This window comes from Elaeis guineensis, chromosome 7, assembly GCF_000442705.2.
Source record: "Elaeis guineensis isolate ETL-2024a chromosome 7, EG11, whole genome shotgun sequence".
NCBI lineage: Eukaryota > Viridiplantae > Streptophyta > Magnoliopsida > Arecales > Arecaceae > Elaeis > Elaeis guineensis.
The window spans coordinates 13283616-13304494 of NC_025999.2; the positions used below are offsets into that span (position 1 = coordinate 13283616).

The 20879-nt window shown below is 39.6% G+C and overlaps 1 protein-coding gene across 1 annotated transcript; it reads right to left on the reverse strand.

Annotated features, from left to right (window-relative positions):
• Positions 1 to 10823: 10823 nt before the first annotated feature.
• Positions 10824 to 12523, reverse strand: LOC105060117 (probable inactive patatin-like protein 9). Its single transcript, XM_010943733.4, has 2 exons — positions 11395 to 12523; positions 10824 to 11308 (listed from the first exon to the last, which is right to left on the reverse strand). Exons 1-2 carry the CDS (start codon positions 12373 to 12375, stop codon positions 11060 to 11062), a joined length of 1230 nt encoding a protein of 409 aa, XP_010942035.1. The 5' UTR covers positions 12376 to 12523; the 3' UTR covers positions 10824 to 11059.
• Between the last annotated feature and the right edge of the window lie 8356 nt (positions 12524 to 20879).

Genomic DNA, 20879 nt, shown 5'->3' on the forward strand with positions numbered 1-20879 from the left:
TGATAAGGTTGAAGAAGGTAAATGTGTAGACTTAAAATACTGTAGAGGTATGATTGGCTCTTTATTATATTTAACTACAAGTAGGCCTGATATCATGTTTAGTGTTTGTTTGTATGCCAGATATCAATCTAATCCTAAAGAGTCTCACTTGAATGCTGTTAAAAGAATCCTTAGATATCTAAATGGTACTCAAACTCTAGGATTATGGTACTCTAAAGACTCACTAATTGATTTATTAGGATATTCAGATGCTGATTTTGCAGGATGTAGGTTAGATAGAAAAAGCACTAGTGGAACTTGCCAATTTCTTGGAGCTAACCTAATCTCCTGGTTTAGCAAGAAACAAAATTTGGTAGCACTGTCTACGGCTGAGGCCGAATACATTGCAGCCGGAAGTTGTTGTGCTCAAATCTTGTGGATTAAGCAACAACTCGAAGACTTTGGTATCAAACTTAATGAAACACCCATAAGATGCGACAACACAAGTGCCATAAATCTAACTAAAAATCCAATTCAACATTCAAGGTCTAAGCATATTGAAATAAGACATCATTTTATAAGAGAACATGTTCAAAACAAAGATATAACTCTTGAATATGTTTGCACTGAAAATCAATTAGCTGATATCTTTACAAAGACCCTTAGCGAGGATAGATTCTGTGAAATTAGGAGAAATCTAGGAATTCTTGATCCGTATGCCTAAGTGTTTCCAAGGAATCGATTTGAGATCAATTTTCATCATCTCTCTTAGTCCTAAAAGCTTAAGATTATCATTCTCACAACTTGTCATTGAGCAAAATTCCTTCTCCCAAAATTTTAAATTTTTTCAGAATTTATTCATATTTTTTCTGAATTTTTGTGATTCATGAGTCGACCCCCTAGGGTCGACCCTATGGCATACTTGTAATTTTTGGCCAACATCCCACAGGTTCATTTCTTTTTATCTTAAAACTTGTTCATGAGCCGACCCCCTATTCTCTTCGTCTTCCTCCCTCCAAGACCCATCACCCTCATCTTCTTTCTCTCCAAAATCAAGGATTTAGCCCAAGAGCAGTCTCCCTTCTCCTCTCCACCTCAAATCACTCCTTGGGAAAGGAGATTTTCGCATCTTTCTCCTTTGATTGAAGCGGTTGGAGCGTGCCCTAGCTTCCACCGTTCTTCTCAAAACCATCTCTTCTCTCTGCCAAAATCCCTTTCCATCCTCTTGTAACCCTCCTTCTACTCACCTTTTTGGTCTTCCGAGTCTCCCTGCCTGCTCTTGTGGTGAGAATGGCCCCAAAGATGAAGCTTCCTCAAAGAAGAAAATCAGTCCGTGAGCTGGAAGAAAGCGTCCGCAGGAAAAGGCAAGCTGCTCAGTCCTCCACTGCTCCCATTCCGGCTTCAGTGTCTGCTCAAGGTCCCTCTCAGTCTCCCCTTAGCCCTAGCAAAATCCCTCTATCTGATAGGAAGGTTGAAACCGGCAAGAATGTGGATTTTAGATTCTTTGAAAAAGAAAGTTTTTCCTTTGGGACAAAGATAAAAAACCAGGGTTGGGGTTTTTACTGCTCTCTCAAGGAAGTTACTTTTGTAGACTTGGTTAGAGAATTTTATCAAAATCTGTATTATGGCAATGGAACAGTAACTTCTACAGTTAAGGGAGTTGATATCTGTCTGGATCCTATTATTTTGGGAGAGATACTACATTTGCCCTGTGAGGGATATTCTTACATGGAACTCCCAGTGAAGGAAGAGGGGATCAATGTAATTCTAGGAGGAACCTACTCGGGAAGTTTGAATAAATTGGAAGCCAAAATTTTGTCAATTGAAATGAGAATCTTACATCAATTAGTGACAAAGCTTTTCTTCCCAAGGAGTGGTAGGCATGACCTCCTTTCTGGTCGAGATATTTGTATAATATTTCATGTGATCACTCAAACCCCATTAAACCTCCCTGCTTTAATGATTGAGGCCATGAGAGAGACACTGAACAGATCCAAGGCACATCTGCCTTTTGATATGGCTCTCACACTAGTTTTCAGGAGGTTTGGAGTCAGTTTTGAGGGGGAGGCATCTGCTAAGCTTTCTCATGCAGACACCATCAACCAACACACTCTGCACCGTATGGGATTCACTAAATCTGATGGTGGTTGGATCAAGGGTTCTGAGGAGAGAGCTGAAGACAGAGTAGAGAACAGAGCTGAAGAAGAAGGTCCCTCATCTCCTCTCCATGACTTCAGGGCAGCATCTCCAGATATCCAGTTTGTTTCAGATCCAGAGGCTGGCCCTTCAAAGTTCACCAGGAGGTACACATCAGTTCAGCAGCCAGTCAGCAGTGCACCTTCTTCAGAGTTCAGATTGGCTGATGATCAGATTGAGTAGATTTCTCAGCGTGTGGCTTCTTTGCTTTCTCGTCAGTGAAGCACTTCTGCATTTGCACCGGGATCCACATCATTAGATTCTTCTGATCAGACCTTGATCCTCCATATCTCCACTGTATTTCAGTTGATCACAGATCAGTCTATTCGGATTCAGCAGCTCAAGGATTGCATTTTGAGACTGACTGGGAGAGTTCTTGACTTGCAGGGGCAAGTCTTAGTCTTGGCCCATCCTCAGCCACAGGAGAGCACTATTGAGGTCACAGACCTTATTGTAGAGGCTGGCAGGCTCAGAGATGCATTGGAGGGTGGTTATGAGTTATTGAGGAGAGAGATCAGAGGCTCGAGTGAGCATGCATCTACTCAGTTCACTGCTCTGCTTCAGTCTGTTTCGAGAGCACTGAACGTTCTTGATTCCATTAGACTCACTCTTTCAGTCCAGTCTTTGGCCTCTCAACGTTCTCAGCCTCCTAGTTCATCTCGCTCACCTGCTCGTGCCAGCACCTCCACTCGTGGCAGAGACAGATGGGGTAGAGGACGTACTCTTGGTCGAGATCCATCATCTCCTCACCCTATCTCTGATGACTCCGATCTATCTAGTCATGAGCTTTACTAGATCCTAGGTGTTAGTCTCTTGTTCTTTCTAGGATCTGTATTTTGGGCCATGTAATGACATTAGCTAGCTGACTTTTATGTTATGAAATATGTATTGAAATAACTATGGTTTTAATCATCTTTTAATTATATATCTACTCTTTGTAATGGTGTCTATCATCTCTTGATTATATATCTTCTCTTTATTGATAATTCATATCTATGGTAATCTATGGCATATTTTGGTTAATGATTGCTGTATTCAGGGGGAGCAAACATTAATGATTAGCACTAGAAGTTTGAAGAAACACTAAAGAGAAAACGTATTCAGAAAAAGAGGGGGAGTTAACAATGTTTGATGATGTCAAAAAGGGGGAGAAATTAAAGAAAAAGAAACATATCAAAAGTAAAATTATAAATTATTAAAAGACTTGAAAATAAAATGAATGAATTGGGGAGAAATTAAAGAACAATATCAAAAGTAAAATTATTAAATGACTTAAAAATACATGAGTAAATTGCTAAGTACAATGCAAATGAGCAACCTTTAAAATTACTTCTTAGACATGCTATGCTTTAAAATTAGACTTGCTCTGATACATCTTAAAATTTGACATGCTCTGATATACTTTACAAATTAATTCTTAGACATGTATTGGTACACTTAATTATTTTTACTCTGATACTAAAACTAAATAATCAAATGAGAATGAGCAAATTTTCAAGATACAACTTGCTCTGATAACAAAAATAAATTTTTTACTCTAATACCAAAATCACATAATCAAATGAGTAAATTTTTAAATCTTTAAGTAAATGGGCAAACTATTTATGCAAATGAGCACTTGTATCACATACCAAAAGAATCAATCTTCTTCTCAAGCAAATGCACTTATAAGTTGGTAATAAATCTTCTTTTTATCTTCAAACTACTTATAATGCATTCTTTTAAAATTCATGATTCACATAGATACTTTTGTTCAAGTATTTTGTCATCATCAAAAAGGGAAAGATTGTTGCTCCTTAGATTGATTTTGATGATTACAAAGTAGTTGAAGGGGTACTAATAATTTTCATTTGAAAAAGACCTATTGCTCTTCAGGGGTAAAATCATAATTTTACCAAAACTCTGATTTAAAAGTATTAAATGATAGAACAAAAGATTTGTGATCCATTGGCAAAAATTTTATTATTTTTGGACTTGTATTTTGAAAGTTATGCATGTTTGAAATTCATGAGTCGACCCATGAGTCAACTCATGGCACATGAGCTGTTTGGCACGCAGATTTTTGGCTTGATACAACCTGTGAGTCGACCCATAAGTCGACCCCCAAGGTATGAGTCGACCCATGAGTCGACCCCTGCAGTTTTTAGGCCAAAAATCACAGAATCCTATTTTCTGGTATTCTTCCACAGAGGTCGACCCATGAGTCGACCCCCAGGCATGAGTCGACCCATGAGTCGACCCCTGTGATGGAATTTTTTTACAACGGCTAGTTTTTAATCCATTTTAAGTGCTTTTAATGCTCATTTAATGTGGTCTAACGGCTCTTTTTCAGCCTAGAATATTTTTTTCTATTTCTTAAAGCTATAAAAGGATCCAAAAGGTGGAAAACAAGTAAGAGATTGAAAGAGATTTGAAGAGCATTCAAGAGAGCATTCAAAAGCATTCAAAAGAGAGAATTTGAAAAAGAATTTTTCAAGCCAACTTTTCAGCCCTTATCAAGAGTTCATTCAAAGCTTTGAAGAAGCCTTTAAAACCAAGCTCACCAACTCCTCAAGTGCACATTCAAGTCTCCAACCACTTTGAGGAAATCCAAAAAGGGTCTTCTTCTCCTGAGTAAAGTGTATTTAAAGTTATATTCGCTCATTAAAGGAGCTTTCTTTATACTTATTTGTGCTATAAATTGTTTTACTCAGTTTGAGTGATTGTTTTTATTTTGGAGGGGTTTCAAAACAAGAGAAGGTTGATCCGAACCTAGAATCGGAGTGTATTGAGTTGGCTTGTACCCGAAAAATAAGTGAACTAGCTTGGGATAGCTAGAGTCGGAGTTTCCGACGTTTGTATTCGGGTTGAATACAAGATTAGTGGATTGGAATTCCCAAGTAGAAGCTTGGGGAGTGGATGTAGGTGCAAGGTTGGCACCGAACCACTATAAATCCTTTTGTTTGTGGTGTACATAATTGCTTCTCTTTAACTCTTCATTATTTTCTTGCATTCTTGCTTTTGGCAATTAGTCTTGAATTAAGTTTATTCTCCTCATTCATTTAGCTATTGACGAACATTTTTCATAAGTCATTAGTTAAGCCTAAAATTTTTAGAAACCCAATTCACCCCCCCTCTTGGGTTGCATAGCTGGGCAACAAACATAAATTTACTCGAAGAGTTCTAGGAACAAGCTCAGATAAGGATGGCAGCCTATTAGTGCATAGTAGTCTGATTCTACAATACCATGTTAAAGAAAAAATATCCCAAGGTCAATAATCTGGTGTCGAGAAGAGTCAAAGTATCTCAACTAGATGACCAATTGAAGCTCATCCCAAACTGGGAAGAACCCTATCAAGTGGACAAGGTTATCAGGCCCAAAACTTATCATTGGAAGCAGCTCAATGGAACCCCACTATCTCGACAGTGGAATTCAAAGAACCTATGGATATACTATCAATAATATAATAGCCATTTCTTTTAATAAAAAGTAAATTTTTTTCATTGAGCTTTGCAGGATAAATTCATTGACCAAACCTCATCCATGATGATTTGAGTCAAAGACCCTGGGCAATCAAAAAGCGAGGGATAACTTTATAAGAGGACCTTCGGATAATCTTTAGTCCCTAAGACAAGCTAAACCGAAAATCTTGGTCATTGGAGAAACAAGGGTAACCCCATAAGAGGACCCTCGAAAAGCTCCAAAATCTTATCCGTGACAATCTGAGTTGAAGACCATGGGCGATCAAAAAGCGAGGGGAAACCCCATAAAATGACCCTCGAAAGCTCCAAAACTTTATCTCCAACAATCTGAATCAAAAGCCTCAAATGACCAAAAAGTGATGGATAACCCTATAAGAGGACCTTTGGATAGCCCCTCGTCTATAAGATAAGCTGACTTAAAAATCTTGGCCATACGAGAAGTGAGGGGTAACCCCATAAGAGGACCCTTGAAAGCTTGAAACATCAACAAAGCTGATCTAATCCAAAGTAACCCCTCATCTTAAGATGAGCCAAGCTACAAAACTTGATAGTTTGGCAAAGAAAAGTTCTTTAAGAGGGACCCTCAAAAGCTTAGTGCATCGGCGATGCCGACTTGACCCAAGACTTAAATGAACGAAACTAGGATCCTTCGTAAACTAAGAAAAATAATCATATAAGGATGCCCTAAAGATATTCAGAGCCACTCTGAGCTAAAGGAGTTGCACGCTACCTTCAAAAGACTGCCCCAACGGAGAAGGTGCCTGAGCACCTCGACTTATGCTAGCCGACCTAAGAAAGATCAAGTCAATTTCTAAATATAACCTACATAAAGCGATGCTGCAATTTTCACAGATCAGATGCCTAACTCAAAGTCAGCTTCAGCTAAAAGCTATCAAGGTACCACTTACACCAACAATCTGCTTCAAGGAGCCAGACTAAGGCTATCTCTAAGGTTAGTGGGATAGTTTAATGCACAAAAAGATATAAAAAGTAAGTTGAAGAAAAGATACACTTCATTGATTTAGACATAAGGTCAGCATAGCCGACTATAAAACTCGCTCAGTAAATACCAAGTTGATCTTTATATAACATAAAAAAGAAAATAAATAAGAGAAACAACAGAATGAGGCAAGTCTAAGTCTCAGGAGCAAGAACATGCCTGGGAAGAAGCATCTTCGACAACTAGAGCAAAGACAGCATTGGTGGCAACAATCTCAAGACTTGAGAGGGTCGAAAGCTCGGTAAGGTCAGCATCATCCTCATCCAAATCCAAGAAGGAGAGGTCCATTTCGGGCAAGCGCTTAAGGACCTTCTACCGGCATACTCCTAAACTGATAATATAGGACTCACGGCATGGTTGGTCTTGTCCTCGATGAAATTCTTAGAGGCTGGGAATGCCTCCATCATCCGACGACCTTCTTTTTTGAGGCAAGCTCTGTCTTGACCTTCTTAAGCACCTCCCTCAGGCACTTCATCTCAGTCTCAGCCTCAGTTTGGGCCTTCTTCTTGACCTCCTCTACCTTAGGGGCCCTCTTTTCCACTACCTCAGCTCTACAAAGAGCCTCGGCAAACTTTCAACCTTGCCAACTTGATTGATTTCATGAAAATGGCCATATAGTGGCCAAGCTACCACAAAAAAAGGGGAGGAAACAAAAAGGTCAGTTAGTCTAAAGAAGCAACAATAAATAAAGAGCAAGATAAGAAAAAATGAATAGAAGATGACTTACTTGGATGAAGGATTCACTACATTCCTCTACTGGGTGCTAGAGCCTGCTTCCTTAAGCTTCTTGGCATCGATCGAAAGAAGAAGCCCATGAACCAGATAATGAGCGACCCTCCAGCTCTCTAGTGATGAGTCGGAGGCTGGTTGAACTAATGGGATGCACAACCCCTACTCGACCGAAGCAGGGGTCGGGCCCGACCTAGGAGCTCCAACTCAGGAAGATGACTGTGAAGGCCCCCTCCCTCTCGGGGAGCAGGTGATGGAGATCGGAGTGGTGGCTCCACACCCAGCAAGTGGACTCAAACTAAGGAAGCAAGAACCACATCGATATAGGCCAACAAGCTTTCCACTGTCCGTTGGCCTCGTGTCAGGCTAGGGTCGGCTCTTCCACCCAAAAGCTTCGATGCATGGGTACTTCAGTTGGGCCTTGATAGCGCCTGATGCTTTCTTTCTCTTCTGCACCACCTTCTTGATCTTTTTCAGCTCATCTGACCTCATTTCCACATCAAATTGAGGTAAGTTAGTCAAAAAAAATAAAGGAAGATCGAGACACCTCGTGGGTGGGTCTGGTTGAGTCTGATGTTGATGTTGAAGAGTATCTATTCGGACAGCAGCACCTTCAGCGATGGAACCTTAAATCCGATCAGAGTCTTGAAATATCGAAACTCTTCATCCCTTAAGCTTGGAGCTCGAAGAATCGATTTTCTGGATTGGCCCCATAGGGCAAAGCCTTAGTCCTCCATGGATCAAGAAGAAACAAAAACAAACCTCTCATTCTAGTAATAAATTGAAGGAGTATCTAAGATCAGAGGAGGAACATCTCTCCAAGGAGATACATGCCACTAGTCACTAGCATAGGGATGATTCCTGAAAGTGAAGCATGCCTTAAAAAGTATGATAGTTAGTCGAACCTCAGTCAGAAAGCAAACGACCACAAAGCCACAGATAAATCATCTTTAGTTCGGCACAACCAAACTCAATGACATATTAAAGAAGCGAAAAAGATATATAAAAAAGGGGTGAAGAGAGAGCCTGAGATCAACCCTAAAGGACTCCTCAAAAAGTTTGAGCTGACCTGGGGAAGGGTTGCAAATCCGACCACTTGGTTCTAAATTTCAATCGGTACTCAGATGGGATCCAAAATTGAGTTTGGATTAATTCCATATCATCTGCATCCAGTACTGACTAAAATCACCTAGGTACGAAGATCTCTTCTTCAAACTTATACCCAACATCAGATCCCATGGGGTGTATCTTGAAGACGAGGAAGAGTCAAAGCTCAGATATAGGTTTTGGTTGGAGACCAACTCCCTGCCAAACTCTTTGATCTACTCATCTAGAGATAAGGAAATAAAGAGAAAAAGCAAAAGGCAAGAAAAGAAAAGAGTAAAACGAAGAACAAGAAATGAAGGAATAACAACAAAAAAAAGAATGAGGATCGAGAGGACCGAAGCTGTTGCCAAACCATGAGTGCTTGAGAATCGGTTGCCAAGGAAGCTTGCTAGAGCTTCATCGAAGAACTTAGAGAAGTTGCCACACCCTCATCAGAAATCGCCCATCACCTTAGAGCTCAGAATGGTGAAATGGTAAAGGTAAACATGAAACAAACTGGGCCCCTATTTATACATACCTTGGATGGTGCTGATGATATGTCAGTTCAGCTAGCCCTCTTGCTTGGTCGACGTCTGGCACCCTCTAATTGGCTAGACTGACCTCTCATAGATGGCCAATCAAAAGGCGTGATGTTTCATATGGAGCAATATGAATGTGACACAGGTCCCTCGCAAATTCAAGAAAGATAAATCGATCTACTCTCTTCATCCGACTTAACTCTAACTCAGACTCGAGAGTGAAAAATATCTAATACGAAGAGAAAAATTTTATCTTGGATGAGCCGATGTGTTGGATTTCCTAGACAAGGTTGACCTTTTGTCTTGACCGACCGGAGGTGCTTATGCAATCGAGCTAAACCAATATTTCGAGAAATGATTATATTTGATTTATTTTCCAAACTACGTGTGATTAGAAAAATCCCAAAATTCCTAGTAACAGCTTGCTGCAGGCGGATAAGGTAAAAAATAACAAACATATCTCGTTTGATAAGGTAGGAATAACAATCTGATTATCGTTCCTCCTTATGGCACCTCCGCTTCCACCTATAAATAAAGAGCCAAAGGGGACCCTTAGGGTATGTACTCAACTCTCTCTATTAGCTTCTTTCTTTGTGTTTCTTAAATTTCTGATTTGAGTATTGGAGGATCTCCATTAGAGCCAACTCTAGTTAGAAACTTAATTTGTAGGTCAAGCCATCATGCATAGCACTAGTCACATCCTTTCTCCAACCAAGCCAACCTCAGTCAAAAGATTAGCATTAATAAAAATTGAAATAGGATTTGAATACAAGAGAAGAGTAAAGGTTGAATTCTAGAAGATTAGGGTATTCACATTTTTTTCTTGAATCTGAACCAGAATGAGACCCTTCCCCCAACCAAGCTGTTGGAATGGGATTCTCTCATTTCCTTTCCTATTCTAAGAGTCCAATGCCCCTGGCTAAACTTGCTCTAAGTACAATTGAAAGAAGAAAGATCAGTGGTACCAGTGAGCATGCCTTTGAAGAAGATTAATAAATCCTTCTTGATATCAACTGAGTAAGATTGATAAGATCTCAAATTGAAATCGGCCTTATCTAATGAAACCATTGCTTTCTTCCGTAAAAAGTTTCACTTCAACTGGTAATTTTTAATGGACTAGGTTTTATAGGGGCATCTTATATTGAAGCTGGCCCCTGCGCATGCGCAGAGGACCTTGCAGCTTGTGACACTCCCAAAGCCTGGCAAAGAATAAAAAAAATAATGCCTTTGACCTCCAAACACGCACATCGCTTTCCAAAACACTTAGCTAGCTAAAGATACTTGATAAATGCAAGAGCAAGCACAGCAAGCAGCCTCTTAACCACCATGCGAATGCAAAGATCAAACACATACTTTGCGGATGACACTTTGCAATGGATCCCTCATCCTGATTTGGAGGTTATTTGAGGAACTTACTTCCTATAATTACTTCAATTAATCATAATCAGATAACAATCTTTCATTACAAAAATAATCAGACAAACCACATCATGACATTTTTCCCTCAGCAAGAGATCCTTTACATGGCCAACCCATTCTTTTGAGCAATGTGGCATTATTTTTTTTATGGATAAGAAACAATGTGATTTTTTTTTTTTTTGAGAAAAAAAGAGATTTATCAAACGTATCATTATATTGAATAATACATGCCATTAGAGCTTCCTTGTGGGTTGTGGAAGTTCCAATTACTGTGATCAATTGGACACCCCTTCTCCACAGAATCTCACGGATCTTGTCTCAGAGTTTCATGTCACGTGCTCCCAACTAGCAGTTTCAGAGAGAGAGAGAGAGAGAGAGAGAGAGAGAGCGCGCGGAAAAGGAGGGAGTACTATGATTTAATATTCAGTAAATTCACCCTCTCCAAAAGGCATCAACATTAAAGAAGGTAACAGTTAATTTTCTTATTTAACTACTACAATTAAAGAAGAAAAAGATTCTTATTTGGTTAAACTAGCTTCTATCATCAGTTGATTAGAGTTTCTAATACAAACTCCTCATCTGACTACTGAGCTAGCAAAAAGCAGAGGGGGAAAAAAAAAAAAAGGAAAAAAAAGAAGACTAACTAAAATTAACGGCCATCTGACAGCTTTCTAACGGCAGTTTCCTTGAAGGGTGGCAGGGGGTCATCGCTTGCGAAGCCGCACGCAACGAGCCGATGCACCAAAACCTCGATGCGTTCGCCGTTAGACTCCGTCAGCAACCGCTTCCCTCCAAACGGCAACGACTCCACCCCCCTCTCCTTCAGCATCCACTCTCCGGCCCTCAGCCCCTCCGCGTCCTCCCCGTCCTCCTCCCTCTCTGTCTCCCAGCCGTTAGCCTGCATCAAACGCCGTCAGAAACTTAACGGAGATTTCTTATTTTTTACGTAAATGGAAAAAAGAGGTTTTTTTTAAAAAAAAAAACCTGAATCCGGATGTAATCCGTTGGATTCCAGCAAAAGGCGTTGGCGAGAAGTTGATCAACGGTCTCGGACACTCCGTCGAGCACGATCTCCATGACCGCCCGCTCCGAGCACTCACCGGCCGCCGCCGCCCGCTGGCGAGGCGGCGGTCCGCCGCCGAGGGAGAGGAGGAGGAGGTCCTCGACGCCGGCGACGGCGGGGAAGTCCCGCTTGTTGTGGAGCACGTGGGTGACGGCGGCGGCGGCGGGGTTGTTCATCACAAGCCCCCCGTCGACAGCGACGCACGCCGTTTTCCCATCCACCGACGCGAGCTTGCACGGCGAGAACAACCCCGGTGTGGCGGCCGTCGCCCGGCAAACACTCCACAGCTCGAAGTCGAAGCTCGCCGACTCGACGGCGTCGGCGCGGGAGAAGACAAAGGGAGCACTACTGTTGAGATCATAGCAAGGGACAAGGAGAGGCTTGCACGTGTTCTTTAGAGTGAGAGCGCGGCCATCGGGGCCACAAAGGGCGTCGCGGAGGACACCCTCGAAGCTGCGGCCGGAGAAGCGCCGCCTCCGGCGGCGGATGAGGATGCCAGAGGGACGGAAGAGGTGGCGGCGCTTGGAGCAGAGATACTCCATGGCGGCGCGGGCGGAAAAGAGCGGTCGACCGGAGGCGTCGTCAGCGGTGAGCATGGCGGCGAGGACGCCGCCAATGCCGGTGCCGGCGACGAGATCGAAGTAGTCAGGGATGGAGGCATGAGGATTAGACGTCACGGATTTGATGCAATCCTCGAGGTGGATCAGCGCCTGTCCAGCGGCAAGACCTTTAAGGCCGCCTCCGCCGTCGATACTCAAAATGCGGGTCTTCTTGTTGCTGGCCTTCTTCTTGTCGGCAGTGGAAATGGGAGAGGACCAAAGGTTTCCAGTACTCTCCCACTCCATTAACCACTTCTTCTCCAGCTTGGAGAAGATCTCCAGCGTTATCTTGCTCACATCCATCTCTCTTCCTCTCACTCACTCTCGTAGTAGAGACGGAAGAAGTTTAGAGAAGGGGGTGGTGTGGAGGGTTATAACGTAGCTCAGATGACAGTAGTGCAGGGGGACTGATGGAGTCCGTGAGGGAGGATAAATACGAGGAAGGGGAGGGGGTGGCGGGGGAGGAGAGGAGATCGCGTTCGGAGATTCGGTTGAGTGAAGGAAAAAAGCGAACACAGTACGGAGAGAGAGACGTCACGGCGTATGGTTTGGAGGCATTAATGCGGGGGGACTTAAGATGGCACACTCGCCCATACTCGCCCTCTCTCGACTTCTTGGAAGTGAGGGAGAGGGGACGGGAGGTTACAACTGTCTTCGTCCGTCTCTTTCGGCTCTTTGCTTCTTTTATAGACATGGGCCCATGTACCTTTGCCCTCCGTCTTTTATTCTTTTATCTCGCCTCTCTCTTCTCTCTCTACTCAGCGTTAAAGTTTCTGTGCGACTTGACCACACCTACCAACTTATTTGTTAAATGTCTTTGTTAATATTGTAGCGATTGGTCAGGTATGGTTTGGTCTATTGTGGTCGTTTGTGTGTCCACTAAATGGTTGGTGAAGGGCGGAACGACTACGAGCCACAAGCACAGGCGTGGTAGTACGGTTAATTATGAGGTGGTGCTGGGGAGGAACAGGGAATCCGTGTCTTGGGTAGGGAAACTTCCGGCTAGCACGAGGTGGACGGGAAGCTGGGAGGGTGCACGCGTTCGGCTTCAGGAAGTGGGCTCGATCGCCGAGCCTGCATGAGAGAGCGCATGGACTCAATTGGTTGTCGTGGCTCGAGCCTCCATGAGAGAGCGCATGGACTTAATTGGTTATCGTATTCTATTGGTTTAGGTACTTCTTGTAGGTGAATATTTTTATACTAGGGGGAGGCATGCACGGTTGTTTAGGGTTGTAGGTGTGGGTTGCATGGAGTGTATGGTGGTATTGCCATTTGGTTGGGATTGCTTTTTCATAGAATCCGTGGAACTTCTAGAACAAAGATTTTTTGTTTTCGGAGAAACATAAAAACAGATGTAAAGAGTAGTAGAAGTGGTACTATGCAAAGAGCTGTCACCTAATTTAATTTTTATGTTATATTTTATTAATTTGTAAAGGAACACAATAAACATAGTGATGCCAAATAAATCCTAAATAACTTAAATTTATAAAACTAATTCATCTTTTTGTTGACACCTTATGTCACACTTAAATCCAAAATTACACGTCAGGATTGCAGTAACTATCATATATTTATAAGAAACTCTCTCTAAAAACATGCAAGATAATTTATCATAATATCATAAATAAGTAGCTGAACAAATTTGAATAATTAAAGTTCAAAATTTACTTTAAATAACTAAATTAAAATTAAAAGGCTCATAAAACCAACAATATTCCAATGTTGACATCAACTTTAAAATAAGTATGCCAAATTCTATCTCTAGCTAGTTACTTTTCGTAATGAAACTTCAAGTCAAACTAGTTCTTTAGATATGTAAATATAAAAAATCCAATAATAAGCTAAACAACTTATTAAACAATGAACACTTTAACTAAATAAATTAAATAATAAAATAAATATCAATTTATAGAAAGTAAGCATATTAAATTCATCAATTCAAAATCTAGATCTAAATGTATTGAATTATCAAAATATTGTACATGGGAATCAAATTTTTTTTGAAATATAAATCAATTTTTTCTTAATATATAAATTTCATTCATAAATTCAAATTTTTTCACATATCAAGTTCATCTTATCAACTATGAGCTGCGATCACAATTTTCCTATGGTCAGATAATGATACTGTGCATCTTCTTGCAGTGTGCTACACATCATTTTATAGTAAAATCTTTCAGAAGTATATATTTGCTTGCATTATATCTTATATCTTTTTATGACTTAAACCCTTTAAGACTAATAAAGTGTCAACATATATATTAGCCTCCATTAGTAGGGCCTTTAATATAGTCAAACTAAGAGTTCAAAACAATCATATAGTTTCATATCACAATTTTTTGAAATATATATATAAGCATGTGGTATCGAAATCAATCAAATAAGATCAATTAATACTTATAATCATGCATCATTATAGTATTTCAGAAAATAAAGCATATTCAATAATAAATTATGATTCATTAAATTGCATCATGAACAATATGATTCAAAATAAATAAATATAATAATTTTATAATTAATTGATAAATCTAGAAAAACTAGAGCATCACTTATCTTATGAGTGAAACCAAACTATAGATCCAATTAATTCAAAAAATTACTCTCAGAGATTGATATTTAAAAATTATATTTTTATCAAATTTTTTTCATAAGTATTTTAACAATAAAAAAAATCATATTCCAACATCCTCATAGGACTGGCCAAGCAGTAGCAACTGACATTCTAATCCATCTGATCAAGATGATTTTATTTAATCATGATTAAGTTAGCATATAAATGATTCAATAGAAAACAAGAATCGCCAAATATAATAGTATCTGGCAATGACCAAAGTGAAGGCTATCATGCCATCTGACATCCATGAATCAAGATCCCCCTTATTAGGATCGATCAAAATCACTAAGAAGAATATCCTTTTTATATCATCTAACAGAGCCTAGTAGAGGAAGAAACTATATAAAGAGAGAAAGTACTTGTAGGGAGAGAAATAAGAGAGAGGAAGAAAGAGAAGGAGAAAGAGATAGAATGGGGCTTCTCCCTCGATAGCATAATAGTTATAGCAAGGTGATTGTCGGTCGGTGGTTGACAGTCAGCCACCTTGGACAATGGCTGGTAGTATGGAATCAATCGAAAAAATGACCAAAATAAGAGCTTCGATCATTTAAGTTGTAGGATCCTGGATACCCAACGACTAGGGTTTCGACCTTGTTTGCAAGCCATCATGAGGGATTAGGCATAGGCCTCCACAAAGAGCTCTAGCAATGAAGATAGCTGAAAAGAAAGAAGATGGCCAGAAAATCCAAAAACAAGGGGAAAGGCTCAAAATTTTAGAAAAAAGAATCTAACCATGGCCGAATAGAATCAAACCTCCAAGGATTGAGGAAGTGAGAGAGAAAGGTCAATCGAAGGATTTTGATCTCTCACCTGGCTTCTGGCAAAGCCTAGGCAATGGTAATGACGAATGGTGTTGGGGATGGAGCTTGGCAACTCCAACAAACTCCATGCACGCCCAAGCATGATTCTCTAGTGTGGGTTCAAAAAAGAGGTTAGGTGGTCTCTAAATAGAATCGAGGGAAGGCTGGAATCCTTCTCGACATCGAGTTTTCACTGACGAAATTAGGAAGGAGACTTCTTTTGGGAGTCTATCTTCTTCATCGCACATGCATTTTTTTTCATATATCTTGGCTGGTCAAGTGGATTAGGTCAGTTTCTATTAGCCCTATTTGAGCTCGGTTGTCACTCCTTATATTTGCAATATCTTCATCTTAATCTTATATCAAGCCACATATCAAGGATCCATAATTTAAAAAATTTTGAATTTTGAATTCTCAATATAACATAAATTGAGGATTGATCATAAGGATCCAGATTTGTTATTTATTTTTATTTTTGTATCATCTTAGTTAGAACCTTATGTATATTTTCAACTATAAATATATATGATGATCTCATAGTATTGAGAGGGGAAAGTTTCCCGTAAAATTCTTCTTTCCCACACCTTATATATAAAATGTGGAGGGGAAGTAAACCCACCAAGAAAATCAGCTGGTTCACTATTAATTTGTGTTATCTTCGTCAATGATATGCAACCTGCATTACTTGAATGCTTACATGTTATTTAATTGTTTAGTTCATGCATACTATAAATTAGATTTGGTTTGCGCAGGATCCAGACTGAATTCGATCCATGCACAGTTATCAAAGCTAGATCAATTCATAAACAGTAAGTAGAAAAATGGTTTGAGCTTTTGCTTTTCTTTTTCTTTTTCTTTTTATTTTATTTTATTTTATTTTATTTTTGAGCTTGCAAATTCACTTTTGTCAACCGTAATACCAAGTATCAACTTGTGTAAATATGCATCGTGATGGCTCCAGGAACTTTGGCACTGTTAAATGTGTGACGTGTCACATGTATGTAGGTTCCAACGCCTACATAATAATTGTGTGCATATAATTTTGGAGTAACCAAATAATTACAGCACTCCGTCAAAACAAAGCTAGTTTACGGTTGCCTGGTCAAGTTTGTCGAGAAAGTGACGGAAAAGTTGCGTGTTGCTTGCTGTAATGATCTACCAATATGTTCCATCATGTACAGGTATAACTTGTAATTTAGGCCAACAACATATCCACTATGAATCACTCCAACCACATGCTGGATAGTTTTTGACAAGATGTGAGAGCAGGATCCATCACCTTAGAATCCGAATGTTCACGCATCAACCTAAACTTTCAGAGACGTGACCTCTCCGTGCAACATCGTATCCACGTGATTTCTTTTTTTTAAAAAAAATAATTTCTTAAGATCTATTATATTAGTGCATCCACCCCTAAAATAGTATTTTATATAAGTGATGCCAGTAACGTGATGGAGACCATGAAATCATTATATTTAGTTATATTATAGTGATTTAATATATTATGGATTATAAAAATATCTTATATTTAAATTAGCATTGACCATAAAGTTAATAGGGCCTTTTCATCTTGTTGGACGGATTCGATCCGATTCTATTTATATCTCAAATACTACAAAAAATTTATGTATTAGCGACGGTAAAAAAACCGTCGCTAATAGTGCTATTTACCGATAGAATATTACGATTAAAAATCTTTCCATCACTAAAAGTCGATAAATTATTAACGACAGCTTAATTGATTATCAGCGACAGAAAAGCTGTCGCCAATAATCTATTAGCGACGGCATTAGCGACGAAGTGCATGCCATCGCTAATAACTAGTAATTTTTTTTAATTGGATCGTAACCTTAATAACGATGAAAAATTTTATTAGAGACGGCATTTTGCTATCACTAATAACATTAACAATTGTAATTGTGCCGTCGCTAATACCATCTCTAGTTCACCGTTCACCCAATTTTTGACTTTTCACTTTTCCTCTTTCCCCCCTTTCTCCCGCCTCCGGTCCCCTGCCGCCTCTCTCTTTACCCCACCTCCGATCCCCCTCTTTCCCTCGCCATCGAATCCTACCTCCTCGAGCCCCCGACCGTCGAATCCCACTTCTTTGAGCCCCTGACCGCTGGATCCTACTTTCTCGAGCCCCCAACTGCCTCCTCGAGCCCCCGACCGCCTTTCGCCTCTCTGAGCCCCTAGCCGCGAGCCCCTGGCAGCCTCCCACCTCCCAAAGCCCCCAGCCACCTCCCCAAGCCCTTGGCCCGCCTCCCTCTGGCTGCCTTCAATCCCCCTCTTTCTCTCGTCGTTAAATCTGACTTCCTCGAGCCACCAGTCACCTCTCCAAGCCCCCGGCCTGCCTCCCCCCTTCTCCCCCCGCCTTCCTCTTTCCTCCCACCTTCTCCTTCTTCTCCTGCTACGCAGCGCTGCCTCCTGCTGCAGTGTCACCTCCGTGGGTTTGGTGAGTATTAGCATCGGCAGCGGCGGTGGCTGCATAGCGGTCACCAAATATCGTTGTTTTAAATTTTTTAATATTTTTAAATTAATATTTATAAATTTTAGTTAAATTAGATTTAATATTTAAATTAAATTAATAATATTTAATTAAATTAAATTAATAATATTATTAATAATATTATGAATAATGTTATTAATAATATTATTAATAATATTATTAATTTTAATAATATTATTATTAATACTATTAATTTTAATAATATTATTAATATTATTATTATAATTAATATTATTCTTGGGAGGTGGAACCGCTCTGGGAAGCTCTCCAGTGAGCCTAGGCCAGGGCATAGTTTGGACTTATTTTTCTAAAATCATTGAACCTTAGCCTGTCCTGAAGCTTGAAAAGAATTTTCGAGATAGGCTTGGATAGGAGTAAGGGGCTTGGAGAGGCGGCCAGAGGCTCGAGGAGGCTATGATAACTGCCTGTACGAGATACGCTTAAAGAGTCTAAAGAGAGATCGATAGAGGTGATGCATTTCTGTTCTTGTTATTATAGTTACAGGACAAGTTTGGATGGTCTGTTATATCACAGACAACTGCTTACATCTACCTCATGATTAAAAGTGCAGAGAAACTTGAATGTCTTATTTTTCAATAGTAGATCTGAGCCTTCTTTTTTTCCTCTATCACTTATTACTTTATTAGTCTCTGATTTAAGTACTATTTTAGAAAAATTTTATTTTTTTTTAAAAAATAATAGGTTCGGGCCAGGCTCGAGCCTCCCGGAGTTATGATATTTTAGCTGAAGCATTTAAAAGATATGATTTCAAATTACTATAGGTATACTACTTTTAGGTAAACATGATGAATACAAGTGTGATATACCTTTAGAGGTGGCAAGATCCGGACATCAACTGCAGCAAGCTGATTTCTAACCATGATTCCAAACTCTTGCATACTTATCATTAGGAAACCTATAATATTTGGACTCGAGATGCATATTTGAAAGATAGAATCAAGTCAAAAAATAAGAAAGATTCAAACCTCCAGAATATTGTGCTCCCTATCTTGAGGGTGTTGGCATGTAAAGATCAACATTTCAGTTATTTGTCACTCATTCAATTGAGCTTGTTGTCACAGCCATCACAACAGATAAATCAAGTAGCTGAGCTCGTTGTCGCTCATTTAGCTTTAAATTTTTATACTTAGAAACTTCATATAGTTAGGGTTGAATTGAAGGAAGAGGATCTAGGGGTCAAAAGTCAATCTTTCTATTTGATGGATAAGATAGAGGTATAGATACATCCGTATTATCGAATGAAATATGTAGAAACAATCCATTTGAGAATCGAAGGAGTATATCGAAATATACTCCTCTATGTCGGTTTAGACATGAGGTGAAAGGGATGGATACAAAAGGGTTAAAATTTAATTTAATCATCTGATGGATGGACCGGAGGTATCTATAGCTCTGTATCATTGAATGAAACATATAGGAATAATCCATTCAAAAATCAGAGTAGTATATTAAAATATATCCCACCGTGTCGTTTTAGACTTGAGGCATATTAATTACAATAGTTTTTCAAAGATTATAGATCATATTACAATAGTTTTTCAGAGATTATATTAATCTGTGAATCTATTTATTTTTATTTTCAGATATTATAGATCATGTCTTTCAGAGGTCGGAGTCGTCACAGCCAAGGAGAGAGCTCACATACAGTCAGCTTGCATGGTTTGCGCTAAATATATCATGCAATAAACTCTAATACTTTAAATATTCTCTTTTATATTATTTTATCTTTTATTATTTAATATAATATTCTTTATGATATCTTAATACTCTCAAATTCGGATGACGTGGGATCACCAGTGACTCCACACTCACACGGAGCAGCATTCGGCCCTTAGAGTCAACGGCATGATAGAAGATTTGTTTGACTCACGGCACCTCCGACTCGATCAGAGGATAGAGAGCTCATCCACATTCAGAGTCGTTCGTAAGTACTGTATCTTCACTGAATATATTTAAAATTTAATTATTTTAGATACTAATATTTATTATTCAAAATTAATTTTGCAGCATATTTACAAAGTCTGGGGTGCCTCGTGTGGTTACTGAGATTATCCAACGATTGATGTCAGGGCCGGTGAACGAGTTCTCCAATTGGCCATCAGAGATTTGTGATGCAGCCTGAGAGATATTCCTGATAAGTCAACGATGTTTAATTTTTAAATTCACGGTAGGTTTATCTTCTATTTATTAATACACTGTTGCTTCTACTTGTAGGGATACTATTGATTCGAAACTCTTCATGATGAGGAGGCTGACCGTCAAACCTTCGAAGAGGTGGCCATGCAGAGGTTTCGGGATAGGCTGTACAGCCTTCAGCAGTCTACCTAGAGCACTCCAGTTTTGAGTTACCATCGAACTAGAAGTCTTACATAGATCACTGGATGCGGATAGACATATGAGAGGCCCTCTGCGATCAGTGGAGTACTGAGGAGTATCTAATAGGTGGCATAAGATATGACAGAATCGATCCGTCCAACAGCATCGATCAAGCACACTGGCGGCTCCATCAGCACACATATTATGGTCGATAGATTGGTAAAAATTCTACACTTAAATTAATTTTATATTAAATTAATCATATATATATTTTAATTAATTTAATTTTATTATTTATTTATTATAGACATGGCAGCTGGGTCATGCATCAGGGCAGCTACAGATATAGGAGGCTCCACACCAATCTAGAAGGACTGATGATTACTTAGATCTTCGATCTCGACAGATCATGGTAATAACTTAAAATATTATTTATTAAATTTTTATATATACTGATATATATAGACTTATGAATTTCTAAACTGTCTAGGTGGATTATATGGAGTATCTCATATCATGACATGGCGAGGATCCATCCTCTCAG